The sequence below is a fragment of the Schistocerca serialis genome, chromosome 1 (genome assembly GCF_023864345.2).
Source record: "Schistocerca serialis cubense isolate TAMUIC-IGC-003099 chromosome 1, iqSchSeri2.2, whole genome shotgun sequence".
Taxonomy (NCBI): Eukaryota; Metazoa; Arthropoda; class Insecta; order Orthoptera; family Acrididae; genus Schistocerca; species Schistocerca serialis.
Window position 1 is genome coordinate 524,930,152 of NC_064638.1, and position 19,338 is coordinate 524,949,489.

The following is a 19,338-nucleotide window of genomic DNA, read 5'->3' on the forward strand; positions in this document are numbered from 1 at the left end:
GTAAAATATTCCGGAGGTAAAATAGTCCCCCATTCGGATCTCCGGGTCGGGACTACTCAAGAGTACGTCGTTATCAGGAAAAAGAAAACTGGCGTTCTATGGATCGGAGTGTGGAATATCAGATCCCTTAACCAGGCAGGTAGATTAGAAAATTTAAAAAGGGAAATGTATAGGTTAAAGTTAGATATAGTGGGAATTAGTGAAGTTCGGTGGCAGGAGGAACAAGACTTTTGGTCAGGTGAATACAGGGTTATAAACACAAAATCAAATAGGGATAATGCAGGGGTAGGTTTAATAATGAATAAAAAAATAGGAGTGCGGGTACGCTACTACAAACAGCATAGTGACGCATTATTGTGGCCAAGATAGACACGAAGCCCACACCTACTACAGTAGTACAAGTTTATATGGCAACTAGCTCTCCAGATGATGAAGAAATGTATGATGAGATAAAAGAAATTATTCAGGTAGTGAAGGGAGACGAAAATTTATCAGTCATGGGTGACAGGAATTCGAGAGTAGGAAAAGGGAGAGAAGGAAACATAATAGGTGGATATGTATTGAGGCTAAGAAATGAAAGATGAAGCCGCTTGGTAGAATTTTGCACAGAGCATAACTTAATCATAGCTAACACTTGGTTCAAGAATCATAAAAGAAGGTTGTATACATGGAAGAATCCTGGAGATACTAGAAGGTATCAGATAGATTATATAATGGGAAGACAGAGATTTAGGAACCAGGTTTTAAATTGTAAGACATTTCCAGGGGCAGATGTGGACTCTGACCGCAATCTATTGGTTATGAACTGTAGATTAAAACTGAAGAAACTGAAAAAAGGTGGGAATTTGAGGAGATGGGATCTGGATAAACTGACTAAACCAGAGGTTGTACAGAGTTTCAGGAAGAGCATAAAGGAACAATTGACAAGAATGGGGGAAAGAAATACAGTAGAAGAAGAATGGGTAGCTCTGAGGGATGAAGTAGTGAAGGCAGCAGAGGATCAAGTAGGTAAAAAGACAAGGGCTAGTAGAACTCCTTGGGTAACAGAAGAAAAATTGAACTTAATTGATGAAAGGAGAAAATATAAAAATTCAGTAAATGAAGCAGGCAAAAAGGAATACAGACGTCTCAAAAATGAGATCGACAGGAAGTGCAAAATGGTTAAGCAGGGATGGCTAGAGGACAAATGTAAGGATGTAGAGGCTTTTCTCACTAGGGGTAAGATAGATACTGCCTACAGGAAAAATAAAGAGACCTTTGGAGAAAAGAGAACCACTTGTATGAATATCAAGAGCTCAGATGGAAACCCAGTTCTAAGCAAAGAAGGGAAAGCAGAAAGGTGGAAGGAGTATATGGAGGGTCTGTACAAGGGCGATGTGCTTGAGGACAATGTTATGGAAATGGAAGAGGATGTAGATGAAGATGAAATGGGAGATACGATACTGCGTGAAGAGTTTGACAGAGCACTGAAAGACCTGAGTCGAAACAAGGCCCCGGGAGTAGACAACATTCCATTAGAACTACTGTGATAGCCTTGGGAGAGCCAGTCCTGACAAAACTCTACCATCTGGTGATCAAGATGTGTGAGACAGGCGACATTTCCTCAGACTTCAAGAAGAATATAATAATTCCAATCCCAAAGAAAGCAGGTGTTGACAGATGTGAAAATTACCGAACTATCAGTTTAATAAGCCACAGCTGCAAAATACTAACGCGAATTATTTACAGACGAATGGAAAAACTGGTAGAAGCCGACCTCAGGGAAGATCAGTTTGGATTCCGTAGAAATATTGGAACACGTGAGGCAATACTAACCTTACGACTTATCTTAGAAGAAAGATTAAGGAAAGGCAAACCTATGTTTCTAGCATTTGTAGACTTAGAGAAAGCTTTTGACAATGTTGACTGGAATCTTCTCTTTCAAATTCTAAAGGTGGCAGGGGTAAAATATAGGGAGTGAAATGCTATTTACAATTTGTTCAGAAACTTGATGGCAGTTATAAAGAGTTGAGGGGCATGAATGGGAAGCAGTGGTTGGCAGGGAGTGAGACAGGGTTGTAGCCTCTCTCCGATGTTATTCAATCTGTATATTGAGCAAGCAGTAAAGGAAACAAAAGAAAAGTTCGGAGTAGGTATTAAAATCCATGGAGAAGAAATAAAAACTTTGAGGATCGCCGATGACATTGTAATTCTGTCAGAGACAGTAAAGGACTTGGAAGAGCAGTTGAACGGAATGGACAGTGTCTTGAAAGGAGGATATAAGATGAACATTAACAAAAGCAAAACGAGGATAATGGAATGTAGTCGAATTAAGTCGGGTGATGCTAAGGGAATTAGATTAGGAAATGAGACACTTAAAGTAGTAAAGGAGTTTTGCTATTTGGGGAGCAAAATAACTGGTGATGGTCGAAGTAGAGAAGATATAAAATGTAGACTGGCAATGGCAAGGAAAGTGTTTCTGAAGAAGAGAAATTTGCTATCATCGAGTATAGATTTGAGTGTCAGGTAGTCGTTTCTGAAAGTATTTGTATGGAGTGTAGCCATGTATGGAAGTGAAACATGGACGATAAATAGTTTGGACAAGAATAGAATAGAAGCTTTCGAAATGTGGTGCTACAGAAGGGATGCTGAAGATTAGATGGGTAAATCACGTAACTAATGATGAAATATTGAATAGAATTGGGGAGAAGAGGAGTATGTGGCACAACTTGACAAAAAGAAGGGACCATTTAGTAGGACATGCTCTGAGGCATCAATGGATCACAAATTTAGCATTGGAGGGCAGTGTGGAGGGTAAAAATCGTAGAGGGAGACCAAGAGATGAATACACTAAGCAGATTCAGAAGGATGTAGGTTGCAGTAGGTACGGGGAGATGAAGAAGCTTGCACAGGATGGGTAGCATGGAGAGCTGCATCAAACCAGTCTCAGGACTGAAGACCACAACAACAACAACAAACTGTCTTGTTAGTTGCAGATTTTATTTTATTTCCACCTTCGTGACAGTCAAGCATTAATTGCCTTGCAGAACAATGAAGTTATTTTTGTCAGTTTGTTAAAGAAATTTTCTTTTATTAATCTTTTCTGCTGAGGCAGACAATATATTTGAAACGAAGTGTTTAATTCCACACACTGTTCGCTGCATTTCAAGTGCGCGTTTTCAACTTCTAGCACAACCAAACATGAGATAACACAGTATTGGTACTCCGAGAAAATTTACATCCCGAAAACCACATTGATAAGCTTAATATCAGGTCGTGGCCTACTTCACTAGGAATCTGGACATACGAATGTGCACTTTAAATGTGCACGTTTTAGTATGGGTCACAAAATTCCGATGCTCTTGGAGTATCCTCTGATGTCTTGTTTCTTTTATGACATAATGTAAGATCTTTTAATGTTTTACACATACGAACATAAGGGCTCCCTATGGCATCGTAGTTGCGCAAGCGCGGTGACGCCCGTCTTATGGCGCTCTCTGACAACTGTAGAAACGAACCTATTTCTAACAGGTCGCAGGAAAATATTCCGAATGGTGGTTTGAAAAACGTTACCATCAAAGCAAATTTCTTTTTACGCAAGTTGAACTATGTGCGAGAATGTACGATGATTTTCTTAAATCACAGAGCATTTGACTCTCATTTAAAAATCAACTCCTTGATGACGAGCCATTTGGATGAATTTCGAGCCCAGAAGATCAGACATTTATGTCGTTATTAAAAATTTTACTGGCACATTTGTGTGATACATCGTAAATTGTAATACACGCATAAAAGACCAACATTACATGTGAAAGCTTAGCTTCTCTTGCAGCTTATTAATCTTACAGACCAATATTATATGTGAAAGCTTTGCGTTTCGTATAGCAACACTATGTATATTAATTTTAAACCGTTAACTTTTTCTGTTTGTGTGTGCGCGCTACTTACCAGTGATGTTGCTATTGGCTGACTACATCACGTGTCCTAAGCTCTGAATACCCACTGTCATCGGCTGGCGAGATCACGTGACATGAGCTATGACTGGCTTACAAAAGCGCATCACAATCTCGATTTCAATGTTCGGAAAGTAACATGCGGTGTTTGGTGGAATTCGAATTTATACTTTCGTAATACATGTTGCTGGACATCAAAGATCTTTCCGAAACGTGTTTTTTTTCCCCCCCGTGTTTAGTTTTCTAAAGCGCCGGGAAATTCTACGCCCGTTTATAAAACCATAATCATTCAAAGGATTGATAAGTTATACAGTTCCGAGAGAAAATTTACTGTCAGTTAACAGGGAAAAAGTATGTTTTCACCCGGGAGAAAGTGTATATTTAACCGGGAAATCCGTGAATTTTTTTTCCTTGTCCATGTATACACCCTGTGGGAACATAAAATTATGAAAATTCTGTAGAATTACTTTATTTGTCTTTCCTAAGTTTCTATTTTATGTTTGTTTTGTAATTTCAGAAACTGTGCTTTATGTCAGTCTTAATTATATATGTAGGTAAGAAAGAAAGGATGATGGTGCCCAACTTAAAATATGAAAAATACACATTCTTAGACAATGGGTACATAGGTTGATGAAGTAATGGGTGGTTATAATTAAACTAGCACCGTTCAGAGCACTGCAGAATGGGGTGTATACGTTGCAGGATGCTGAAACATGGTATGTATGTTCATCGGTTGGTGCGCTTGCAGAGTGTGCTGAAAAAATAATAGTTCCAGTTTCTGCCACCAGGTGAAGTTACAGTGCTGTAAGCAGTCAGAATGTGGTGCGGCACAGGGAAAGAGGAGGAATGATCAAACACTTGAGAGTGGTTGTTCTTGCGTATTTATTAGGATATGGTCACAAGTTGTAATATGTGTTCGGTGTGGTCTCCCGACTCAACAATAAGCTGCTTCCATAACATGTGGTTGACAGTTATTGAGTGTAATGAGACCAATATGTCTTTGTATGCTACCCTTGAGATTTGGACGAGTCTGAATGCATCGATGTTGGACCTGATCTTTCAACTATCCCCACAACCAGAAGTCACATGGATTTTGGCTGAGAGATCTACAGTGTCACACATTTTGAAATTGCCTAGAGACGATGATCTTGTTACCGAAGGTGTCTCGAAGCAGATCTTTCACTTGGAAAGTGACATTTGATGTCATCCCATCTTTCCTGAAAGTAGTGATGTAGGCACTATGTCGTCTTGCAAATCTGGAATCGTGTTGCACAAGGAGGTCTTTGTAACATGCAGATGACACTGTACTCCCAACAGGCCTGTGACGTGTCATCTCCTCAAAGAAAACAGGATCGAGAATGAAGGAGCTTGTGAAACCATGGCACACAGTCACTTAAGCTGAGTGCAGCGGGTGTTCCTGGACAACATATGGCAGAGTAGAACCCCATATGTGACAGTTCTGTACAATTATGGCTCTGTGCAGAGTAAAATATGCCTTGCCCATCCAAAGAATTTTTCCTGGCCACGTGCCATCCATTTCCATGCATCCTAAAAAACAAACAGCAAAGCCTTGGGATTGTAGTCTGTCTTGGGGCTTCATTTGGTACACATTTTGAATCTAGTAGGGATACCTGCTTAAAATGTGTCACAAAATCTTTTGAACTGTTGACCAGGGTAGTGTCAATTCCAGTGACATTGCTCAAGCATTGGCTGCAGAGCATGTGCTGCCCGGTTGGCTGTAGCTACAGTAACATTCTCAACAACTGCCATGAGAATGGGCCACCACCCTCTCACTGCTGCACCAGCTAATTCACATGTTTCTTTAAATTTCTTGATCACATTCTTTAGCCTATTTATTGACATGGGGCCTATTCACACCTGTTTATGTTTGCAGTATTCTTGCAATGCGGAGCTGCTATTGCTGATATTCTGATAAAACAGCTTTACCAGCAGTGCACTGTCTTTCTTCTCAATAGCCATCATGTTTTGTATGGAAAACTTCAACTTTCTTAACCCTTTACACCAACAGTCACTTCATAAAGGAAATCAGCAATCATTACTAAGTGACAAAGAGTTTACAACACCATATTTTCACCTGGTGGTAGGGAGTAGAACTATTATTTGTTTTGGCATACTCCACAAGCACACTAATTAATGAACATAAATACAATATTTCAATGTCCTGAGATGTATACAGTATGCACTGCGGCTCTTGGAATACTGTCAGTTTAATTATAAGCACCCGATATCTCTGAGATTAAAGAGCAGGATATGAAAATCGGGTACGTGGAAGTTGAAGGAAATGTTCATAATGCATGTAAGGTGAACAAAATCATTCAGAATGCACAGCTGTAAAAGTCATGTCTTGCACAGTTAGAAAAGCACAGTTCCTAAAGCCATCCTCTGTGAACCTTGGGCAGCACCAATTCATCTTAGTGAATGGTTCATTGTCATTTTCAGGTAGTGTGTGGGTTCCATATCACAGAATTGTGTTTTTAATGGAGGAAGCGAAAATGTAGCATTCATCCAAAACTTACATGGTGTCTGTAATATGGTGAAATTCCAATAGTGAAGCCCTCTGGAGACTGTAGGTATTAAATGCAGGTACTATCTTCTACTGACAGGCAGCCAGATTCTCATCTCAGTTTCCAAATTCTCGTTTCAGTTCCTAACCAGGACACCAAATGTGCTATGTCTTCTCTCACAAGTTGTTCTACACATTGTGGGGTGAGAGGTGGCCATTACTGTATCCGCATGAGAAATAGTGGGTGGATGCAGGAAGTAGGTCTTACACCTGTATTGTTCTCAGGGATACACATAATGCATCATGAGACTCTGAGCAAGAGGTTTCTAATGCTAGACCAGTATATTACATCACTTTAATGGCAAGGAAGTGAGAAATATGTTGGGTGAAACACTCTTCATTTCATAGTACAATGAAAGACAGTGAAAGTCCTGACAGAGAATGAGGATGGGCAGCCCACATACACAGTAGATCTTAGTGATGGGGGGTTTGCTTATTTATGGTGATTAGCAATGATACAAGTGCTGGTGTCAGTGGCATGAATTTTCTTGTAAACATGTTGTTTTCTAACTTCAATTTTGAACTATAACTTGTGGAGAAATTGATGTAGGATGAAAGAATAAAAGCTGCTGTTGTAACAAATATTATCTCAAAAGTGCTGCATATGAGACACGTGTCATATTTTGTGTTGAAAGTAATCATTTGATTAACAGACATTGTGTTTGTGTAATTGCAGGTACTGACAGGCTGTTTATTAACTGTTAGGAGATATACATATCTTGTAATCTTTTTGCCAGTTAATCTAAAGGCTATGCTCTATGTGAGGAGTACAGGGTAATCTGAACATTACATAAAAGTATGTGAAACAGCACTTTTTCTTCTTGCGTCCATCCCAGTAACCATTGACTGCTTCCAGGATGGGGACATATGCCAGGGGCCCTATTCTGTATTGTTCATACCGATTGGTGTAGTAATTTAGTCTCGGTATTGACGTCATTTTCAGTTCTTTATCGAAATATCCTATTCAATAAGCTTCTGAGACTCATTACCAAACGGTCCTCCCACCGATTTTACAACAGTTGTACCAAGAGGTTTTGGATTTCGGTCTGGCCTTGTCGATCGGTGAGCTGTTTTTTATGTACACCTGTAATTTGTTTTATTTTAAACAAATTTAGCAGTTTTAGCTTTGGATTTAGTGATTGTGTTACTAAAGAATCACCAGAGGACGTATCCGGTTGGAAAGTGAGTTCATAATAGACTATTTTCCGTTGTTAGAAATATGGTTTGGTTAGGTTGTTACTGTGCATGATTACATTTAAAAAAAAAAAAAAGTGTTATTTTTTATGCAAATAAGAGTTTAAAGATCATTAAATATCAAGACATTGGCTCTGCTTACATATATTACATGAGTGTGAACTGACGTTACTAGTGTCTTTGTGTACTTTTTCCCACAAATGGTTTAGTTAGTAATTATCGAAACGTGTTTACAACTTTCAAGTAACAATGGAAAGCAATTATGTGAAGCCTGATATTGGAAACCTTCCGAACTATCACGCATTTATGACTTGCACAGCACCGTTTGGCAATAAAGTCATCCTACGTTCCTCTACCTCAATACTATAAGAACTGAGCAGTGTCGATCTGTTGTTTGGTGTGGCCAAGTGGTTAGCGCACTGGAATGCGTACAAAAGGACACGGGTTCATGCATGGATGAATGAAAAATTGTTTTTTTCCTCTTCATATATGCAATGCATTCTGAGACATTGTTATTCGTGTAAGTTAAGATTTTTCTGCAATATTCGCTATTACTTACATGTAAGAGCGCACTTCCTCAGTAATGATTTCATGATTTCTGTGTGTTTAAAATACGAAATATGAAATTGTTGGAGATGAAATCGCAGTGAGTGAAACAACCGACAGTGACCTTTACATTTTTTCTTGTCAGAAATAATTCACCATTTTTTTCTGAATATGTAGCGATTTCCAAGTATCTTAGACAGGAATCTAAGAGCACAGCTTAAATTACTGGGAATGTAACTAGCAGCAGTCATCTTCATAATCTTGCTTGTCACAAGTATTTATCTGCAATCGAATCCTCAACCACAGTAGACAGAGATGAGAGATCTCTGCCATAATATTTTTAGACTGTAGCACCATATATGAAACATTTTCATTCATGAGATGCGTATTATAAACTTCAACAAACTGCAGGAGCTCTCGAAAATGTGTTTCTTCAATTTTGTTTTTAAGACCCAAATCATTGACGTATCATATAGAGAAGTGGGCTACTTAATCATTTGGATCTCTAGGAGCGAGTTATAACCACATTCTGTTTATCTTCTTATTCTTTGACAGAATCAATTTTTCAGGTGTTTTTATATATGTATTAGTACAATGTGGTACTACACACTATTCTTAACTAATTTTCTGAAACGTAAAATCCAAAACACGATGTCAGTGTGAACGAGAATAAGATGACATAATGTGGCATTTACGACAATCTGCAGAATACAGTCAAATAGGCTGTTGTTATTATGCATGCATGGAAACATGCGATCAGAGAAACTGTAAAACATTTTACCCATTTCAGCTGAAAATCATGGAAACGGATATACTGTGCCTGATACTGTTAAGGAGGAGGCAAGGGCGATGAAATCGGGGACGTCAGCTCAATGAAATGCGGCGTCATGCGTTATGGCAACGTAAACGCAATTTTCGGTACTTGGAAGAATAGCGCACCTGTGTCGTCTGCTAGCCACTTTGTGTCCATGGCACTGCAGTGCACATGCGCGGATCTGCGGCCACTTGCTTTTGATTGGCTTCCGCGACACGAACCGACGACAGCACTTCGGTTCTGTAGATCCGAACGGTATCGCTACCGAAATGCATACTGAATAATGCAGCGACTCTAATTTGAGTACTAGACCGTTCGGTGCTCTTGAGTACCGAAACGATCGGCACAATGGCATAAAGATACAGAACAGGCACCCTGGCATCAATCAACTCCTCCTGGCAGATTAACAAAGAGGGGTCTGTGCGGGGGCCAGCTTGGTTGTGGATTTTAGGCAGTTTACCACATCTAACTAGGTGACCGAGCGAAGTGGCTAGCACACTGGGCTCGCATTCGGGAGGACGATGGTTCAAACCCGTCTCCGGCCATCCTGATTTAAGTTTTCCATGATTTCCCATAATCACTTCAGGCAAATGCCGGGATGGTTCCTTTGAAAGGGCCTGGCCGATTTTCTTCCTCAACCTTTCCTAATCCAAGCTTATGCTCCGTCTCTAATGACCTCGTTGTCGACGAGACGTTTAACACTAATCTCCTCCTCCTCCTCCTCTAACTAGGTGAACACCAGACTGGTCCCACATTCTGCCTGGGACACATGCTGTGCAAACATTTACACTTTCTCACACTTGCACACAGAATTTCCTCTATATACAGAGAGATTGGGAGCACTGAGTCTCTGGCTGCTGAGGTCTCAGCAGCCAGAGACTACTGTCATGTCTGTGTGAGTTGAATTTGTGTGTGTGTGTGTGTGTGTGTGTGTGTGCGCACGTGCGTGCGTGTGTGTGTGTTCTATCTCTGATGAAGGCCTCGTTGGCTGTGCGCACGTGCGTGCGTGTGTGTGCGTTCTATCTCTGATGAAGGCCTTGTTGGCTGTAGCTCATTTTTTCACAGTCTTTTTTTCTTGTGCCTATCTGTGACTCAGCATCTCTGATATATGGTGAGTAGCAACTATCTTTTTCATAATATTGTTACAACCCATCTTGATTTTTTGTTGTTCGACAAATTATTATATAAAGATTTGTGGGGTTGTATGTTTCCACTTGACAATACATCAACAGTTTTATGTGAACTTCAGAAACATTTGGCGAGACAAATGTGTTTGAAAAATAATTATTTCATGTAATTGTTTATAAGAGAATCTCAGAAACTTTGAGGTTTTGGAAGAATACAGAGAAAAGAGTACTCATTGACAAAAATTATTATTGCAGTATATGATATTACAGCCGTAAGCCCTGTGTGTTACGAGAAAGAAAGACAAGGAGACACAAAGAGAAGTCAGAATTTAACAGTAGTATCTAAATATTTGAAAACTGTCTAGGTGGAGTTGAATGAAGAAGAAACCATTTTAATCATTCGGCGGCTTCACAAGGTCCTGAGGCCATTCTTATTGAGACGATTGAAGAAAGAAGTTGAAGCACAGTTACCGGATAAGGTGGAATACATTATAAAATGTGACATGTCAGGGCTGCAGCGGGTTTTGTACAGGTATGCAAATACTGTGTAGATTTTCATATAATTTATGTGGTTTAATGTTAGTCTCAAAGTTTTGCATTCCAAATGTGTTCTTAATATCTTGATCATTTGGCAAATTGTAATTTGCTATAACTCTTTACATCATACTTGGATATGTGCCATGGGTGTGGCCACGGGAGCACTACATACAAACACTTCACCAGCAGCCTCTGCACTGGCCAGCCACCAGAAGGCCACCTGAGACTTGTGCACATGACACGGCATCTGCCACAGCATGTACTGGATCTCTTCCATACATGACAGCATGGCAGGCGCTCATCCTCAGACATGTTTTACTGCTGACTGGACTATTTGTATACTTATGTGTACTTGAATGTGGCTTAATAAACTTGTGTTCTTTGTGGCCACACTATTACTTGTGTCTTACATTACAATACAAAATGACGACAAGTGTGGTGTTCGCATCTGTGTGCTCAGTTTTTTCCTTCGGTTCTCATGTCTATGGAGCCAGTACTCGAGTCTCTTGTCAAGCAGCAACAGACTTTTATGGTCACTATTGCTGATTTTTCGGCCACATTTTCTATGCTGTCGGCATACCCTCGCCATTCACCCCTTATGATGATGTGGCTGAAGACTGGGAAGCGTATGAGAAGTGGCTTTGGCAACACTTCTTTGTCTGTGGTGTCTCTGATGCTAACAAAAAGGCTATGTTTCTGTCTTGGATTTCCCCTTGGATTTACTAGTTGCTGTGCCAGTTAGACCTGCTCCAGGATCCAGAATCACTTTCGTTCAATGAAATGTGTGAATTGTTGTCTAATTATCACCGTAAACACCTGCATGTCATTGTGGCACATGTCTAGTTCTATTGTTGTTATAAACAGCTCCACCAATCATCATAAACAGCCCCTTCAGTCCTACGTGGCTTTGGTGGCCGAACCCCATAGCCTCAGTCGCAAATGTCAGTTTGTTACTGATGCCCGTCACAATTCTTATGCTGCCATATGACGCCATCATTTGGTTGGCTCCCGACAAGGAGCTGTATCAACCTGCAACACAGTGTGAAAATGCATCTTTTGGATGAAGTGTTAAATATTGCTCAATCTTTCAAGGGGTCTTGTGCTGCTAGCGACCATATTTAGGCTTGGTGTGAATCACTGTGTCATTACCAAGCCTTTCCTGCAAATATGTACATAGATGTTAACCATGTGTCTTCAGTGCTTACACATACTGATAATCTGTTTATTGAAGGGTGAGTGATAGACAAAAAGTACTCTGCCTCTAATTGGACATGGGTACAGCTGTATGATGTTGTCAGCTCTAATTGGACAGCTGTTTGATATTGTCACATAGAAGAAGGTGTAATTAGATGAATGACGAACACGAACTTCAATTAACGAAGGTTTATTCAGCACTTGCACATACACGAGCGTGGAGCGCGCTGCCTCCAGCCAGAACATATACAGTATATATACAGCTACAGAACATTCCAGTACATTGATTCTTGACATTTCTGAATACTTTTAGAATGTACTCGAACCAAATATATAAATTAAAACTGTACAGTCCATGTGAGTTTTGAACTCACGACCCTCCACGCGTCAGTTTAGTGTCATAACCACTACATCACGGTGCTATTCAGCTTCTTCTGTGACATTGCTCCCTCCTTAAGAGAACAGCATCTCAGTGTTACGTCCTCCTAGTCCAGGAATGAGTCACCAGTCCTGGGTACTCCAACTTCCGACAACTGGTGTTAGCCCTGGTGGTGATCTTAAAACTTCTTTTGCCTCTACACTCTTCGTCACCTTTCTGCTTGTTGCCTGTCACTGGAGCTTCGAATTTACTCTGTGTTGCAGAATCCTTGTCGGGCTTCATTCAAAGGACATGGACCGTATCTCTGATCTTTTGTCGTCTTGTGTCGGGGTCGAAATCTTCAACTTCATAAGTAACATCAGACGATTGTCTTACAATCGTATAAGGTCCAAAGTAGCACCTGAGGAGCTTCTCAGAGACACCAATCTTCTGAACAGCAGTGAAGATCCAGACGAGGTCACCAGGCTGGTAAACAACAGGGCGGTGGCTCGCGTCATACCTTCGGCGATTGTTTTCTTGAGCCTGCAGTGTGCAGAGTTGAGCTAACTGCCGAGTTTCCTCTGCTCTGGTTAACACCTGCCTGATTTAGTCGTCATCCGTATCATCAGGATGTAACAGAAACACAGTGTCCGTCGTCATAGTCGCCTCATGCCCGTGCAGCAGGAAAAAGGGCGTAAATCCCGTGGTGTCTTGTTTGGCGGTGTTGTAGGCAAACTTCACGAAAGGTAGCACCTCATCCCAGTTGCTCTGCTGAACATTGATGGCATGTTGGCCAAGGTCTTATTAAGGCATTCAGTAAGCCCATTAGTTTGCGGATATTAGGCAGTCACCATGTGATGAATAATGTTGCACTGATGATTTATCTGTGTCACAAGATTAGATTAGAAAACTTTCCCTCAATCTGTAATTAATAACTTTGGGGCACCGTGTTTTAATACAATGTCTTCCACAATGAATTTGTCTACCTTGCATGCTTCGGCTGTTTTCACAGCTTTTGTAATGGCGTAGCGTGTCGGATAATCAGTGCAAATGATAATCCATCTATTGACACTAGCAGACTTTGGATATCGTCCGAGTAGGTCAATCCCAACACGCTGGAAAGGCGTTTCGGCTGGTGGAATTGGTATGATTCGACCAGGTGGTTTCTGAGGGACTGCCTTTCTCCTCTGGCACTCTCGACAGTGCGACACATAGTGACGGACACTCCTAAATAAACTTGGCGAGAAAAATCTCTTGCGGATTCTTTCATATGTCTTAATAAATCCTAAGTGTCCGGCCTCAAGTGTGTCGTGGAATTTCTGTAGAACATCTAAGCGCATGTGTTCAGGAATCACAGGTAGCCAACTCTTTCCAAATGGATCAAAGTTTTTCTTGCAAAATAATCCATTAACTACCTTAAATTGTCCTTTCACATCCTCTGACCAATTTAAGGCAAGCGTAATTTGAGATATTTTGGCGTCCTTCTTCTGCTCACCAGAGAGATCCTGGAGAGCAGCGAGACAGTCACTATCATCATCAATGTCTTGATGGTCTTGCACAGGGTTTCTTGAGAGACAGTTGGCATCTTAGTGTTTTCTTCCAGTTTTGTACACTATGATAATGTCATACTCTTGAAGACCCAGCAAGTCGTCCTGTTGGACCCTTAAGACCTGTCAGCCAACAAAGTGAATGATGGTCTGTAACAAATATGAATGGCCTTCCATAGAGAGACTGTCGAAATTTGCACGTGGCCCAGATCACAGCAAGACATTCTCTTTCTGTAGTTGAGTAGTTTATCTCAGCTTTTGTAAGTGTCCTAGAGGCATAGGCTATAATCTTCTCTTTTCCATCCGAAATTTGCACCAGCACAGCACCGATCCCATACCCACTGGCATCTGTGTGTAGTTCTGTAGGTGCTCTCTCATCATACAGTACAGGGTCAATCGTCAGAGCTTTTCACAGGACATTGAAAGAATCTTGTTGAGCACCACCCCAGATAAATTTAGCATCAGCTTTTAACAACTCTTGGAGTGGCCTGGCTTTTATACAAAAGTCTTTGATAAAATGACAGTAATAAGAACATAATCCGGGGAAGCTTTTCACGTCTCTAATACTTTTAGGAATAGTAAATTCCATTATAGATCTCACCTTTTCTGGGTCTGGCCACACACCTTCGTTTGACACAAGGTGTCCAAGTATTGTGATTTCTTTTGCTGCAAAGAGACACTTTCTTGGATTTAGTTTCAGTCCACCTTGTTGGAGACACTTAAGAACGGCCTTCAGTCTTTTTATAAGTTCATCAAATGTCTCTGAGAACACTATAATGTCATAAAATAACAAAGACACATCATCAACTTCAGGTGATGTAGAAGATTATCCATCATCCGTTCAAAAGTTGCTGGTGCATTACACAAACCAAATGGCATTACCTTAAACTCATACAGGCCCACAGGGGCGATGAATGCAGTTTTCTCACAATCAGCCTCATCTACTTCGATCTGCCAGTATCCCAAGTACATGTCCATGATTGAGAAAAACTTAGCCGCTTTAAGACAGTCTAGTGTATCATCAATTCGTGGAAGAGGGTAAATGAGATATCTTATTAAGCTTCCTGTAATCAACACAACAGCACCAACTGACATCCTTCTTCCTGATGAGGACCACTGGTGACGACCATGGGCTCTGTAATGGCTGAATGATGTCATTCTTCATCATTTTCTCTACCTCGTTGCGAATTATTTGACACTCCGTTACTGACACACAGTGTGCTCTCTGGCTTATTCGTTGATGGTCTCCAGTGGTTATCCGGTGCTTCACCGTCAATTTGTCTGATTTGCACTTCACCTTGGATTGAAGCATTCAGAGAACTTTTGAAGAATGGCAAGTAGCTTCTTCTGTTGTTCCTTAGTGATATCTGGTGATAGTCAAGCTAGAAGATCTTGTGTCTTGTAGTGGTAGCGCTAATTTCGCCCACAGACTCGGCATGGGAGGTTTCTATGAGGCTCAGCTGTTCTTCAATTAATGGCTCAGCATTTGCTACGCTCATGCGTCTTGGAAGGATCTGTGGTTCTCGGTGACAGTTAACTATCCACAATTCGCCGTATCTGTTCTTAAAGGAGACAACAGAGGCTGGGATGACCAAGTTATTCTTCAGTGGTGTGGCTCTCTTACATTCCACTACAAGACCCATGGGTTGATGCATGGCACGACACGTGACAGCTACCTTTCTAGTGCTGACTGCAGGAATGATCACTTCATTCAGCACACATAGTCTCCACACACTCAGATGCGCATCTTCCTGTCCACAGTATCTCATCTTGTCTAGCATAATCTTTGAGTGACCACAATCTTTAATTGCCTGAGAAGCTTTCAAAAAGTCCCATCCGAGAATGACTTGATGATTACATTTTTGTAAGATGATGAATTCTAAGGGCTGTGTATGGCCACTTATACTCACACGAATGATACATCTTCCTGTAGGTTTTACATATTTCCCAATAGCCACATTCAGCAGAGATGTTTTGTTGTCAACGAATACAGTTTTCTGCAACTGGCGACAGTACTTCTCCAAAATGACTGATTAAGATGCTCCAGAGCCCACAAGAGCGTGGGCTGGTTGGCCACCCATGAGGATATCGACATATTTTCCTATCAGTTTTGCAGTGATCGACGGCGGAGGATTTTTCTCTTTGGCGGCCTCACCTCCAAAGAAGGTTGCTCCCTTTAGTTTTCCAGGTTGCAGCGGCCAGGTGATCAGCTGGAGCTTCTAAACAGTGATGGAGACCTTGATCGGTGTGTTGGGTAGCGTCCTCTTCAGCGGATAGCTTGCAGCGATGGTGACCTGCATTGGCCTGCACCCACATCTTCTTGTTGATCTTCATCGTCCCGGAGTTGGCGTCGGCTAAGATCGGTCAGCTGTATTCTGGTATGGGCATCATCAAATATCTTCCGCCTTTCTCGACAATAGCGCACCACATGTCCCGCTCATGCACAGTGGAAATATACTGGTTGGTTATCCTGGGTCCTCCAGACGCCAATCTTCCTTGGTGCCCAAACAGGTTCCTCATGCGGCATTGTAGGAACCTAACTCTGCATGGGTCGCAACTTTTTCACTGTTTTAAAGGGAAATTAATGACGAGAGATTGGGTTCAATGTCTGTTCCACTTCCTCCCTTATGACCTCTTGAAGTGTCTCGGTGTTTTGCTCGCCATGCAATCCAAGTGCCTTCTGAACTTCCTCTCTCACTATCTGACGAAGAACGCTTGTGAAATCAGTTTCTTCCTCCATCACAGACATTGATACGACATTTGGAAGCCATTCAAACTTCTTGCATCTAATTCTTTTTTCATGCATTGTCTCGATATACTGGCACCATTTTATGAAGTCATCTGCTGTCGAAACCTCCTTCAGGAGTAGGGCTTTATACGTGCCCTCAGCAAAACCCTTCATGAGATGTGCAACCTTATCTTCCTCCTTCATTCTAGGATCCACTATTTTACACAGCTCCAAGACGTCTTGAATGTAGGATGCTGTAGTTTCTCCTGGATGCTGTGCCCTGCACTTTAATTTATCTTCAGCCTTGCACTTCTGTCATTGTGTGTCGCCGAAATACTTGCGCAGTTCCGCCTGGAATACTTCCCAGCTTATGAACTACTCCTCGTTGTTCTCATACCATTGCTTGGCAGTGCCCTCCAAGTAGAAAAATACGTTAGCCAAACACATGGTGTCATCCCATTTGTTAAATATGGCTATATGCTCATATACCTTCAACTACTTGTTTCGATCTTGGCCATCGTCATCAGAGAACCTGGAAGGGTGTCTCATGTGGTGGCACACAGTTGCTGTCATTGTAATGTCCTCTTCTGCTTCTTCTGTCTCTGATAGATTGTGATCTCTTGAATATGGCTCGAACTCGGGTTTCTCACCACGTAAACGGCAGCTCTGTCATGGCCTAATAGGAGCCACTGTGTTGTCGATAATGTGGCCTATCACAAGTTCCAATACCCAGCACCTCCACTAGAATAATGTCACATAGAAGAAGATGTAATTAGATTAATGATGAACACTAACTTCACTTAATGAAGGTTTATTCACCACTTGCACATACAAGAGCATGGGGCGAACTGTGTCCGGCCAGAACACATACAGCATATATACAACTACATAACATTCCAGTAGAGTGATTCTTGACATTTGTGGATACTTCTAGAATGTACTCAAACCATGTATATAAATTAAAATTGTACAGTCTAAGGCCCCGGGAGTAGACAACATTCCATTAGAACTACTGATGGCCTTGGGAGAGCCAGTCATGACAAAACTCTACCATCTGCTAAGCAAGATGTATGAGACAGGCGAAATACCCACAGACTTCAAGAAGAATATAATAATTCCAATCCCAAAGAAAGCAGGTGTTGACAGATGTGAAAATTACCGAACTATCAGTTTCATAAGTCACAGCTGCAAAATACTAACGCGAATTCTTTACAGACGAATGGAAAAACTGGTAGAAGCGGACCTCGAGGAGGATCAGTTTGGATTCCGTAGAAATGTTGGAACACGTGAGGCAATACTAACCTTACGACTTATCTTAGAAGAAAGATTAAGAAAAGGCAAACCTACGTTTCTAGCATTTGTAGAGTTAGAGAAAGCTTTTGACAACGTTAACTGGAATACTCTCTTTCAAATTCTGAAGGTGGTAGGGGTAAAATACAGGGAGCGAAAGGCTATTTACAATTTGTACAGAAACCAGATGGTAGTTATAAGAGTCGAGGGGCATGAAAGGGAAGCAGTGGTTGGGAAAGGAGTGAGACAGGGTTGTAGCCTCTCCTCGATGTTATTCAATCTGTATATTGAGCAAGCAGTAAAGGAAACAAAAGAAAAATTCGGAGTAGGTATTAAAATTCATGGAGAAGAAGTAAAAACTTTGAGGTTCGCCAATGACATTGTAATTCTGTCAGAGACAGCAAAGGACTTGGAAGAGCAGTTGAACGGAATGGACAGTGTCTTGAAAGGAGGATATAAGATGAACATCAACAAAAGCAAAACGAGGATAATGGAATGTAGTCAAATTAAATCGGGTGATGCTGAGGGGATTAGATTAGGAAATGAGACACTTAAAGTAGTAAAGGAGTTTTGCTATTTAGGGAATAAAATAACTGATGATGGTCGAAGTAGAGAGGATATAAAATGTAGACTGGCAATGGCAAGGAAATCGTTTCTGAAGAAGAGAAATTTGTTAACATCGAGTATAGATTTAAGTGTCAGGAAGTCGTTTCTGAAAGTATTTGTATGGAGTGTAGCCATGTATGGAAGTGAAACATGGACGATAACCAGTTTGGACAAGAAGAGAATAGAAGCTTTCGAAATGTGGTGCTACAGAAGAATGCTGAAGATAAGGTGGGTAGATCACGTAACTAATGAGGAGGTATTGAATAGGATTGGGGAGAAGAGAAGTTTGTGGCACAACTTGACTAGAAGAAGGGATCGGTTGGTAGGACATGTTTTGAGGCATCAAGGGATCACAAATTTAGCATTGGAGGGCAGCATGGAGGGTAAAAATCGTAGAGGGAGACCAAGAGATCAATACACTAAGCAAATTCAGAAGGATGTAGGTTGCAGTAGGTACTGGGAGATGAAGAAGCTTGCACAGGATAGAGTAGCATGGAGAGCTGCATCAAACCAGTCTCAGGACTGAAGACCACAACAACAACAACAACATGTGAGTTTTGCTCTCACGACCCTCCATGCAATAGTTTAGTATCATAACCACTACACCACGGTGCTACTCAGCTTCTTCTGCGACAATATTGCTGAACTCGCAAACTTATGTGGACTTAGGATCTGCGGCATTGTCTCCTGTTACTCGATGGTTGGTGAATTACAACAAGCAGCTTATTCCTTCCGTGATTTCTGCACCTGACATTGCATTCGTTACGTGAGTGCACCTCCTTTCCACCCCATTGTAATGGCAAGGCAAAACGTCTTTTCCACATGTTCAAAGTACAAATTAACAAGTATGTCACAGACTCTTCCACAGCGGACGCTTTGAC

At 41.2% G+C, this 19,338-nt stretch overlaps 1 protein-coding gene across 2 annotated transcripts in view; it reads left to right on the forward strand.

The window, feature by feature from the left end:
* Positions 1 to 19,338, forward strand: part of LOC126474648 (ATP-dependent helicase brm-like) — a 233,501-nt gene that overhangs the window by 173,485 nt on the left and 40,678 nt on the right. For both annotated transcript variants that reach the window (XM_050102137.1, XM_050102129.1), the window contains exon 17: positions 10,563 to 10,729. In XM_050102137.1, the coding sequence (XP_049958094.1) occupies positions 10,563 to 10,729 (167 nt within the window). The remainder of the gene's footprint in view (positions 1 to 10,562; positions 10,730 to 19,338) is intronic.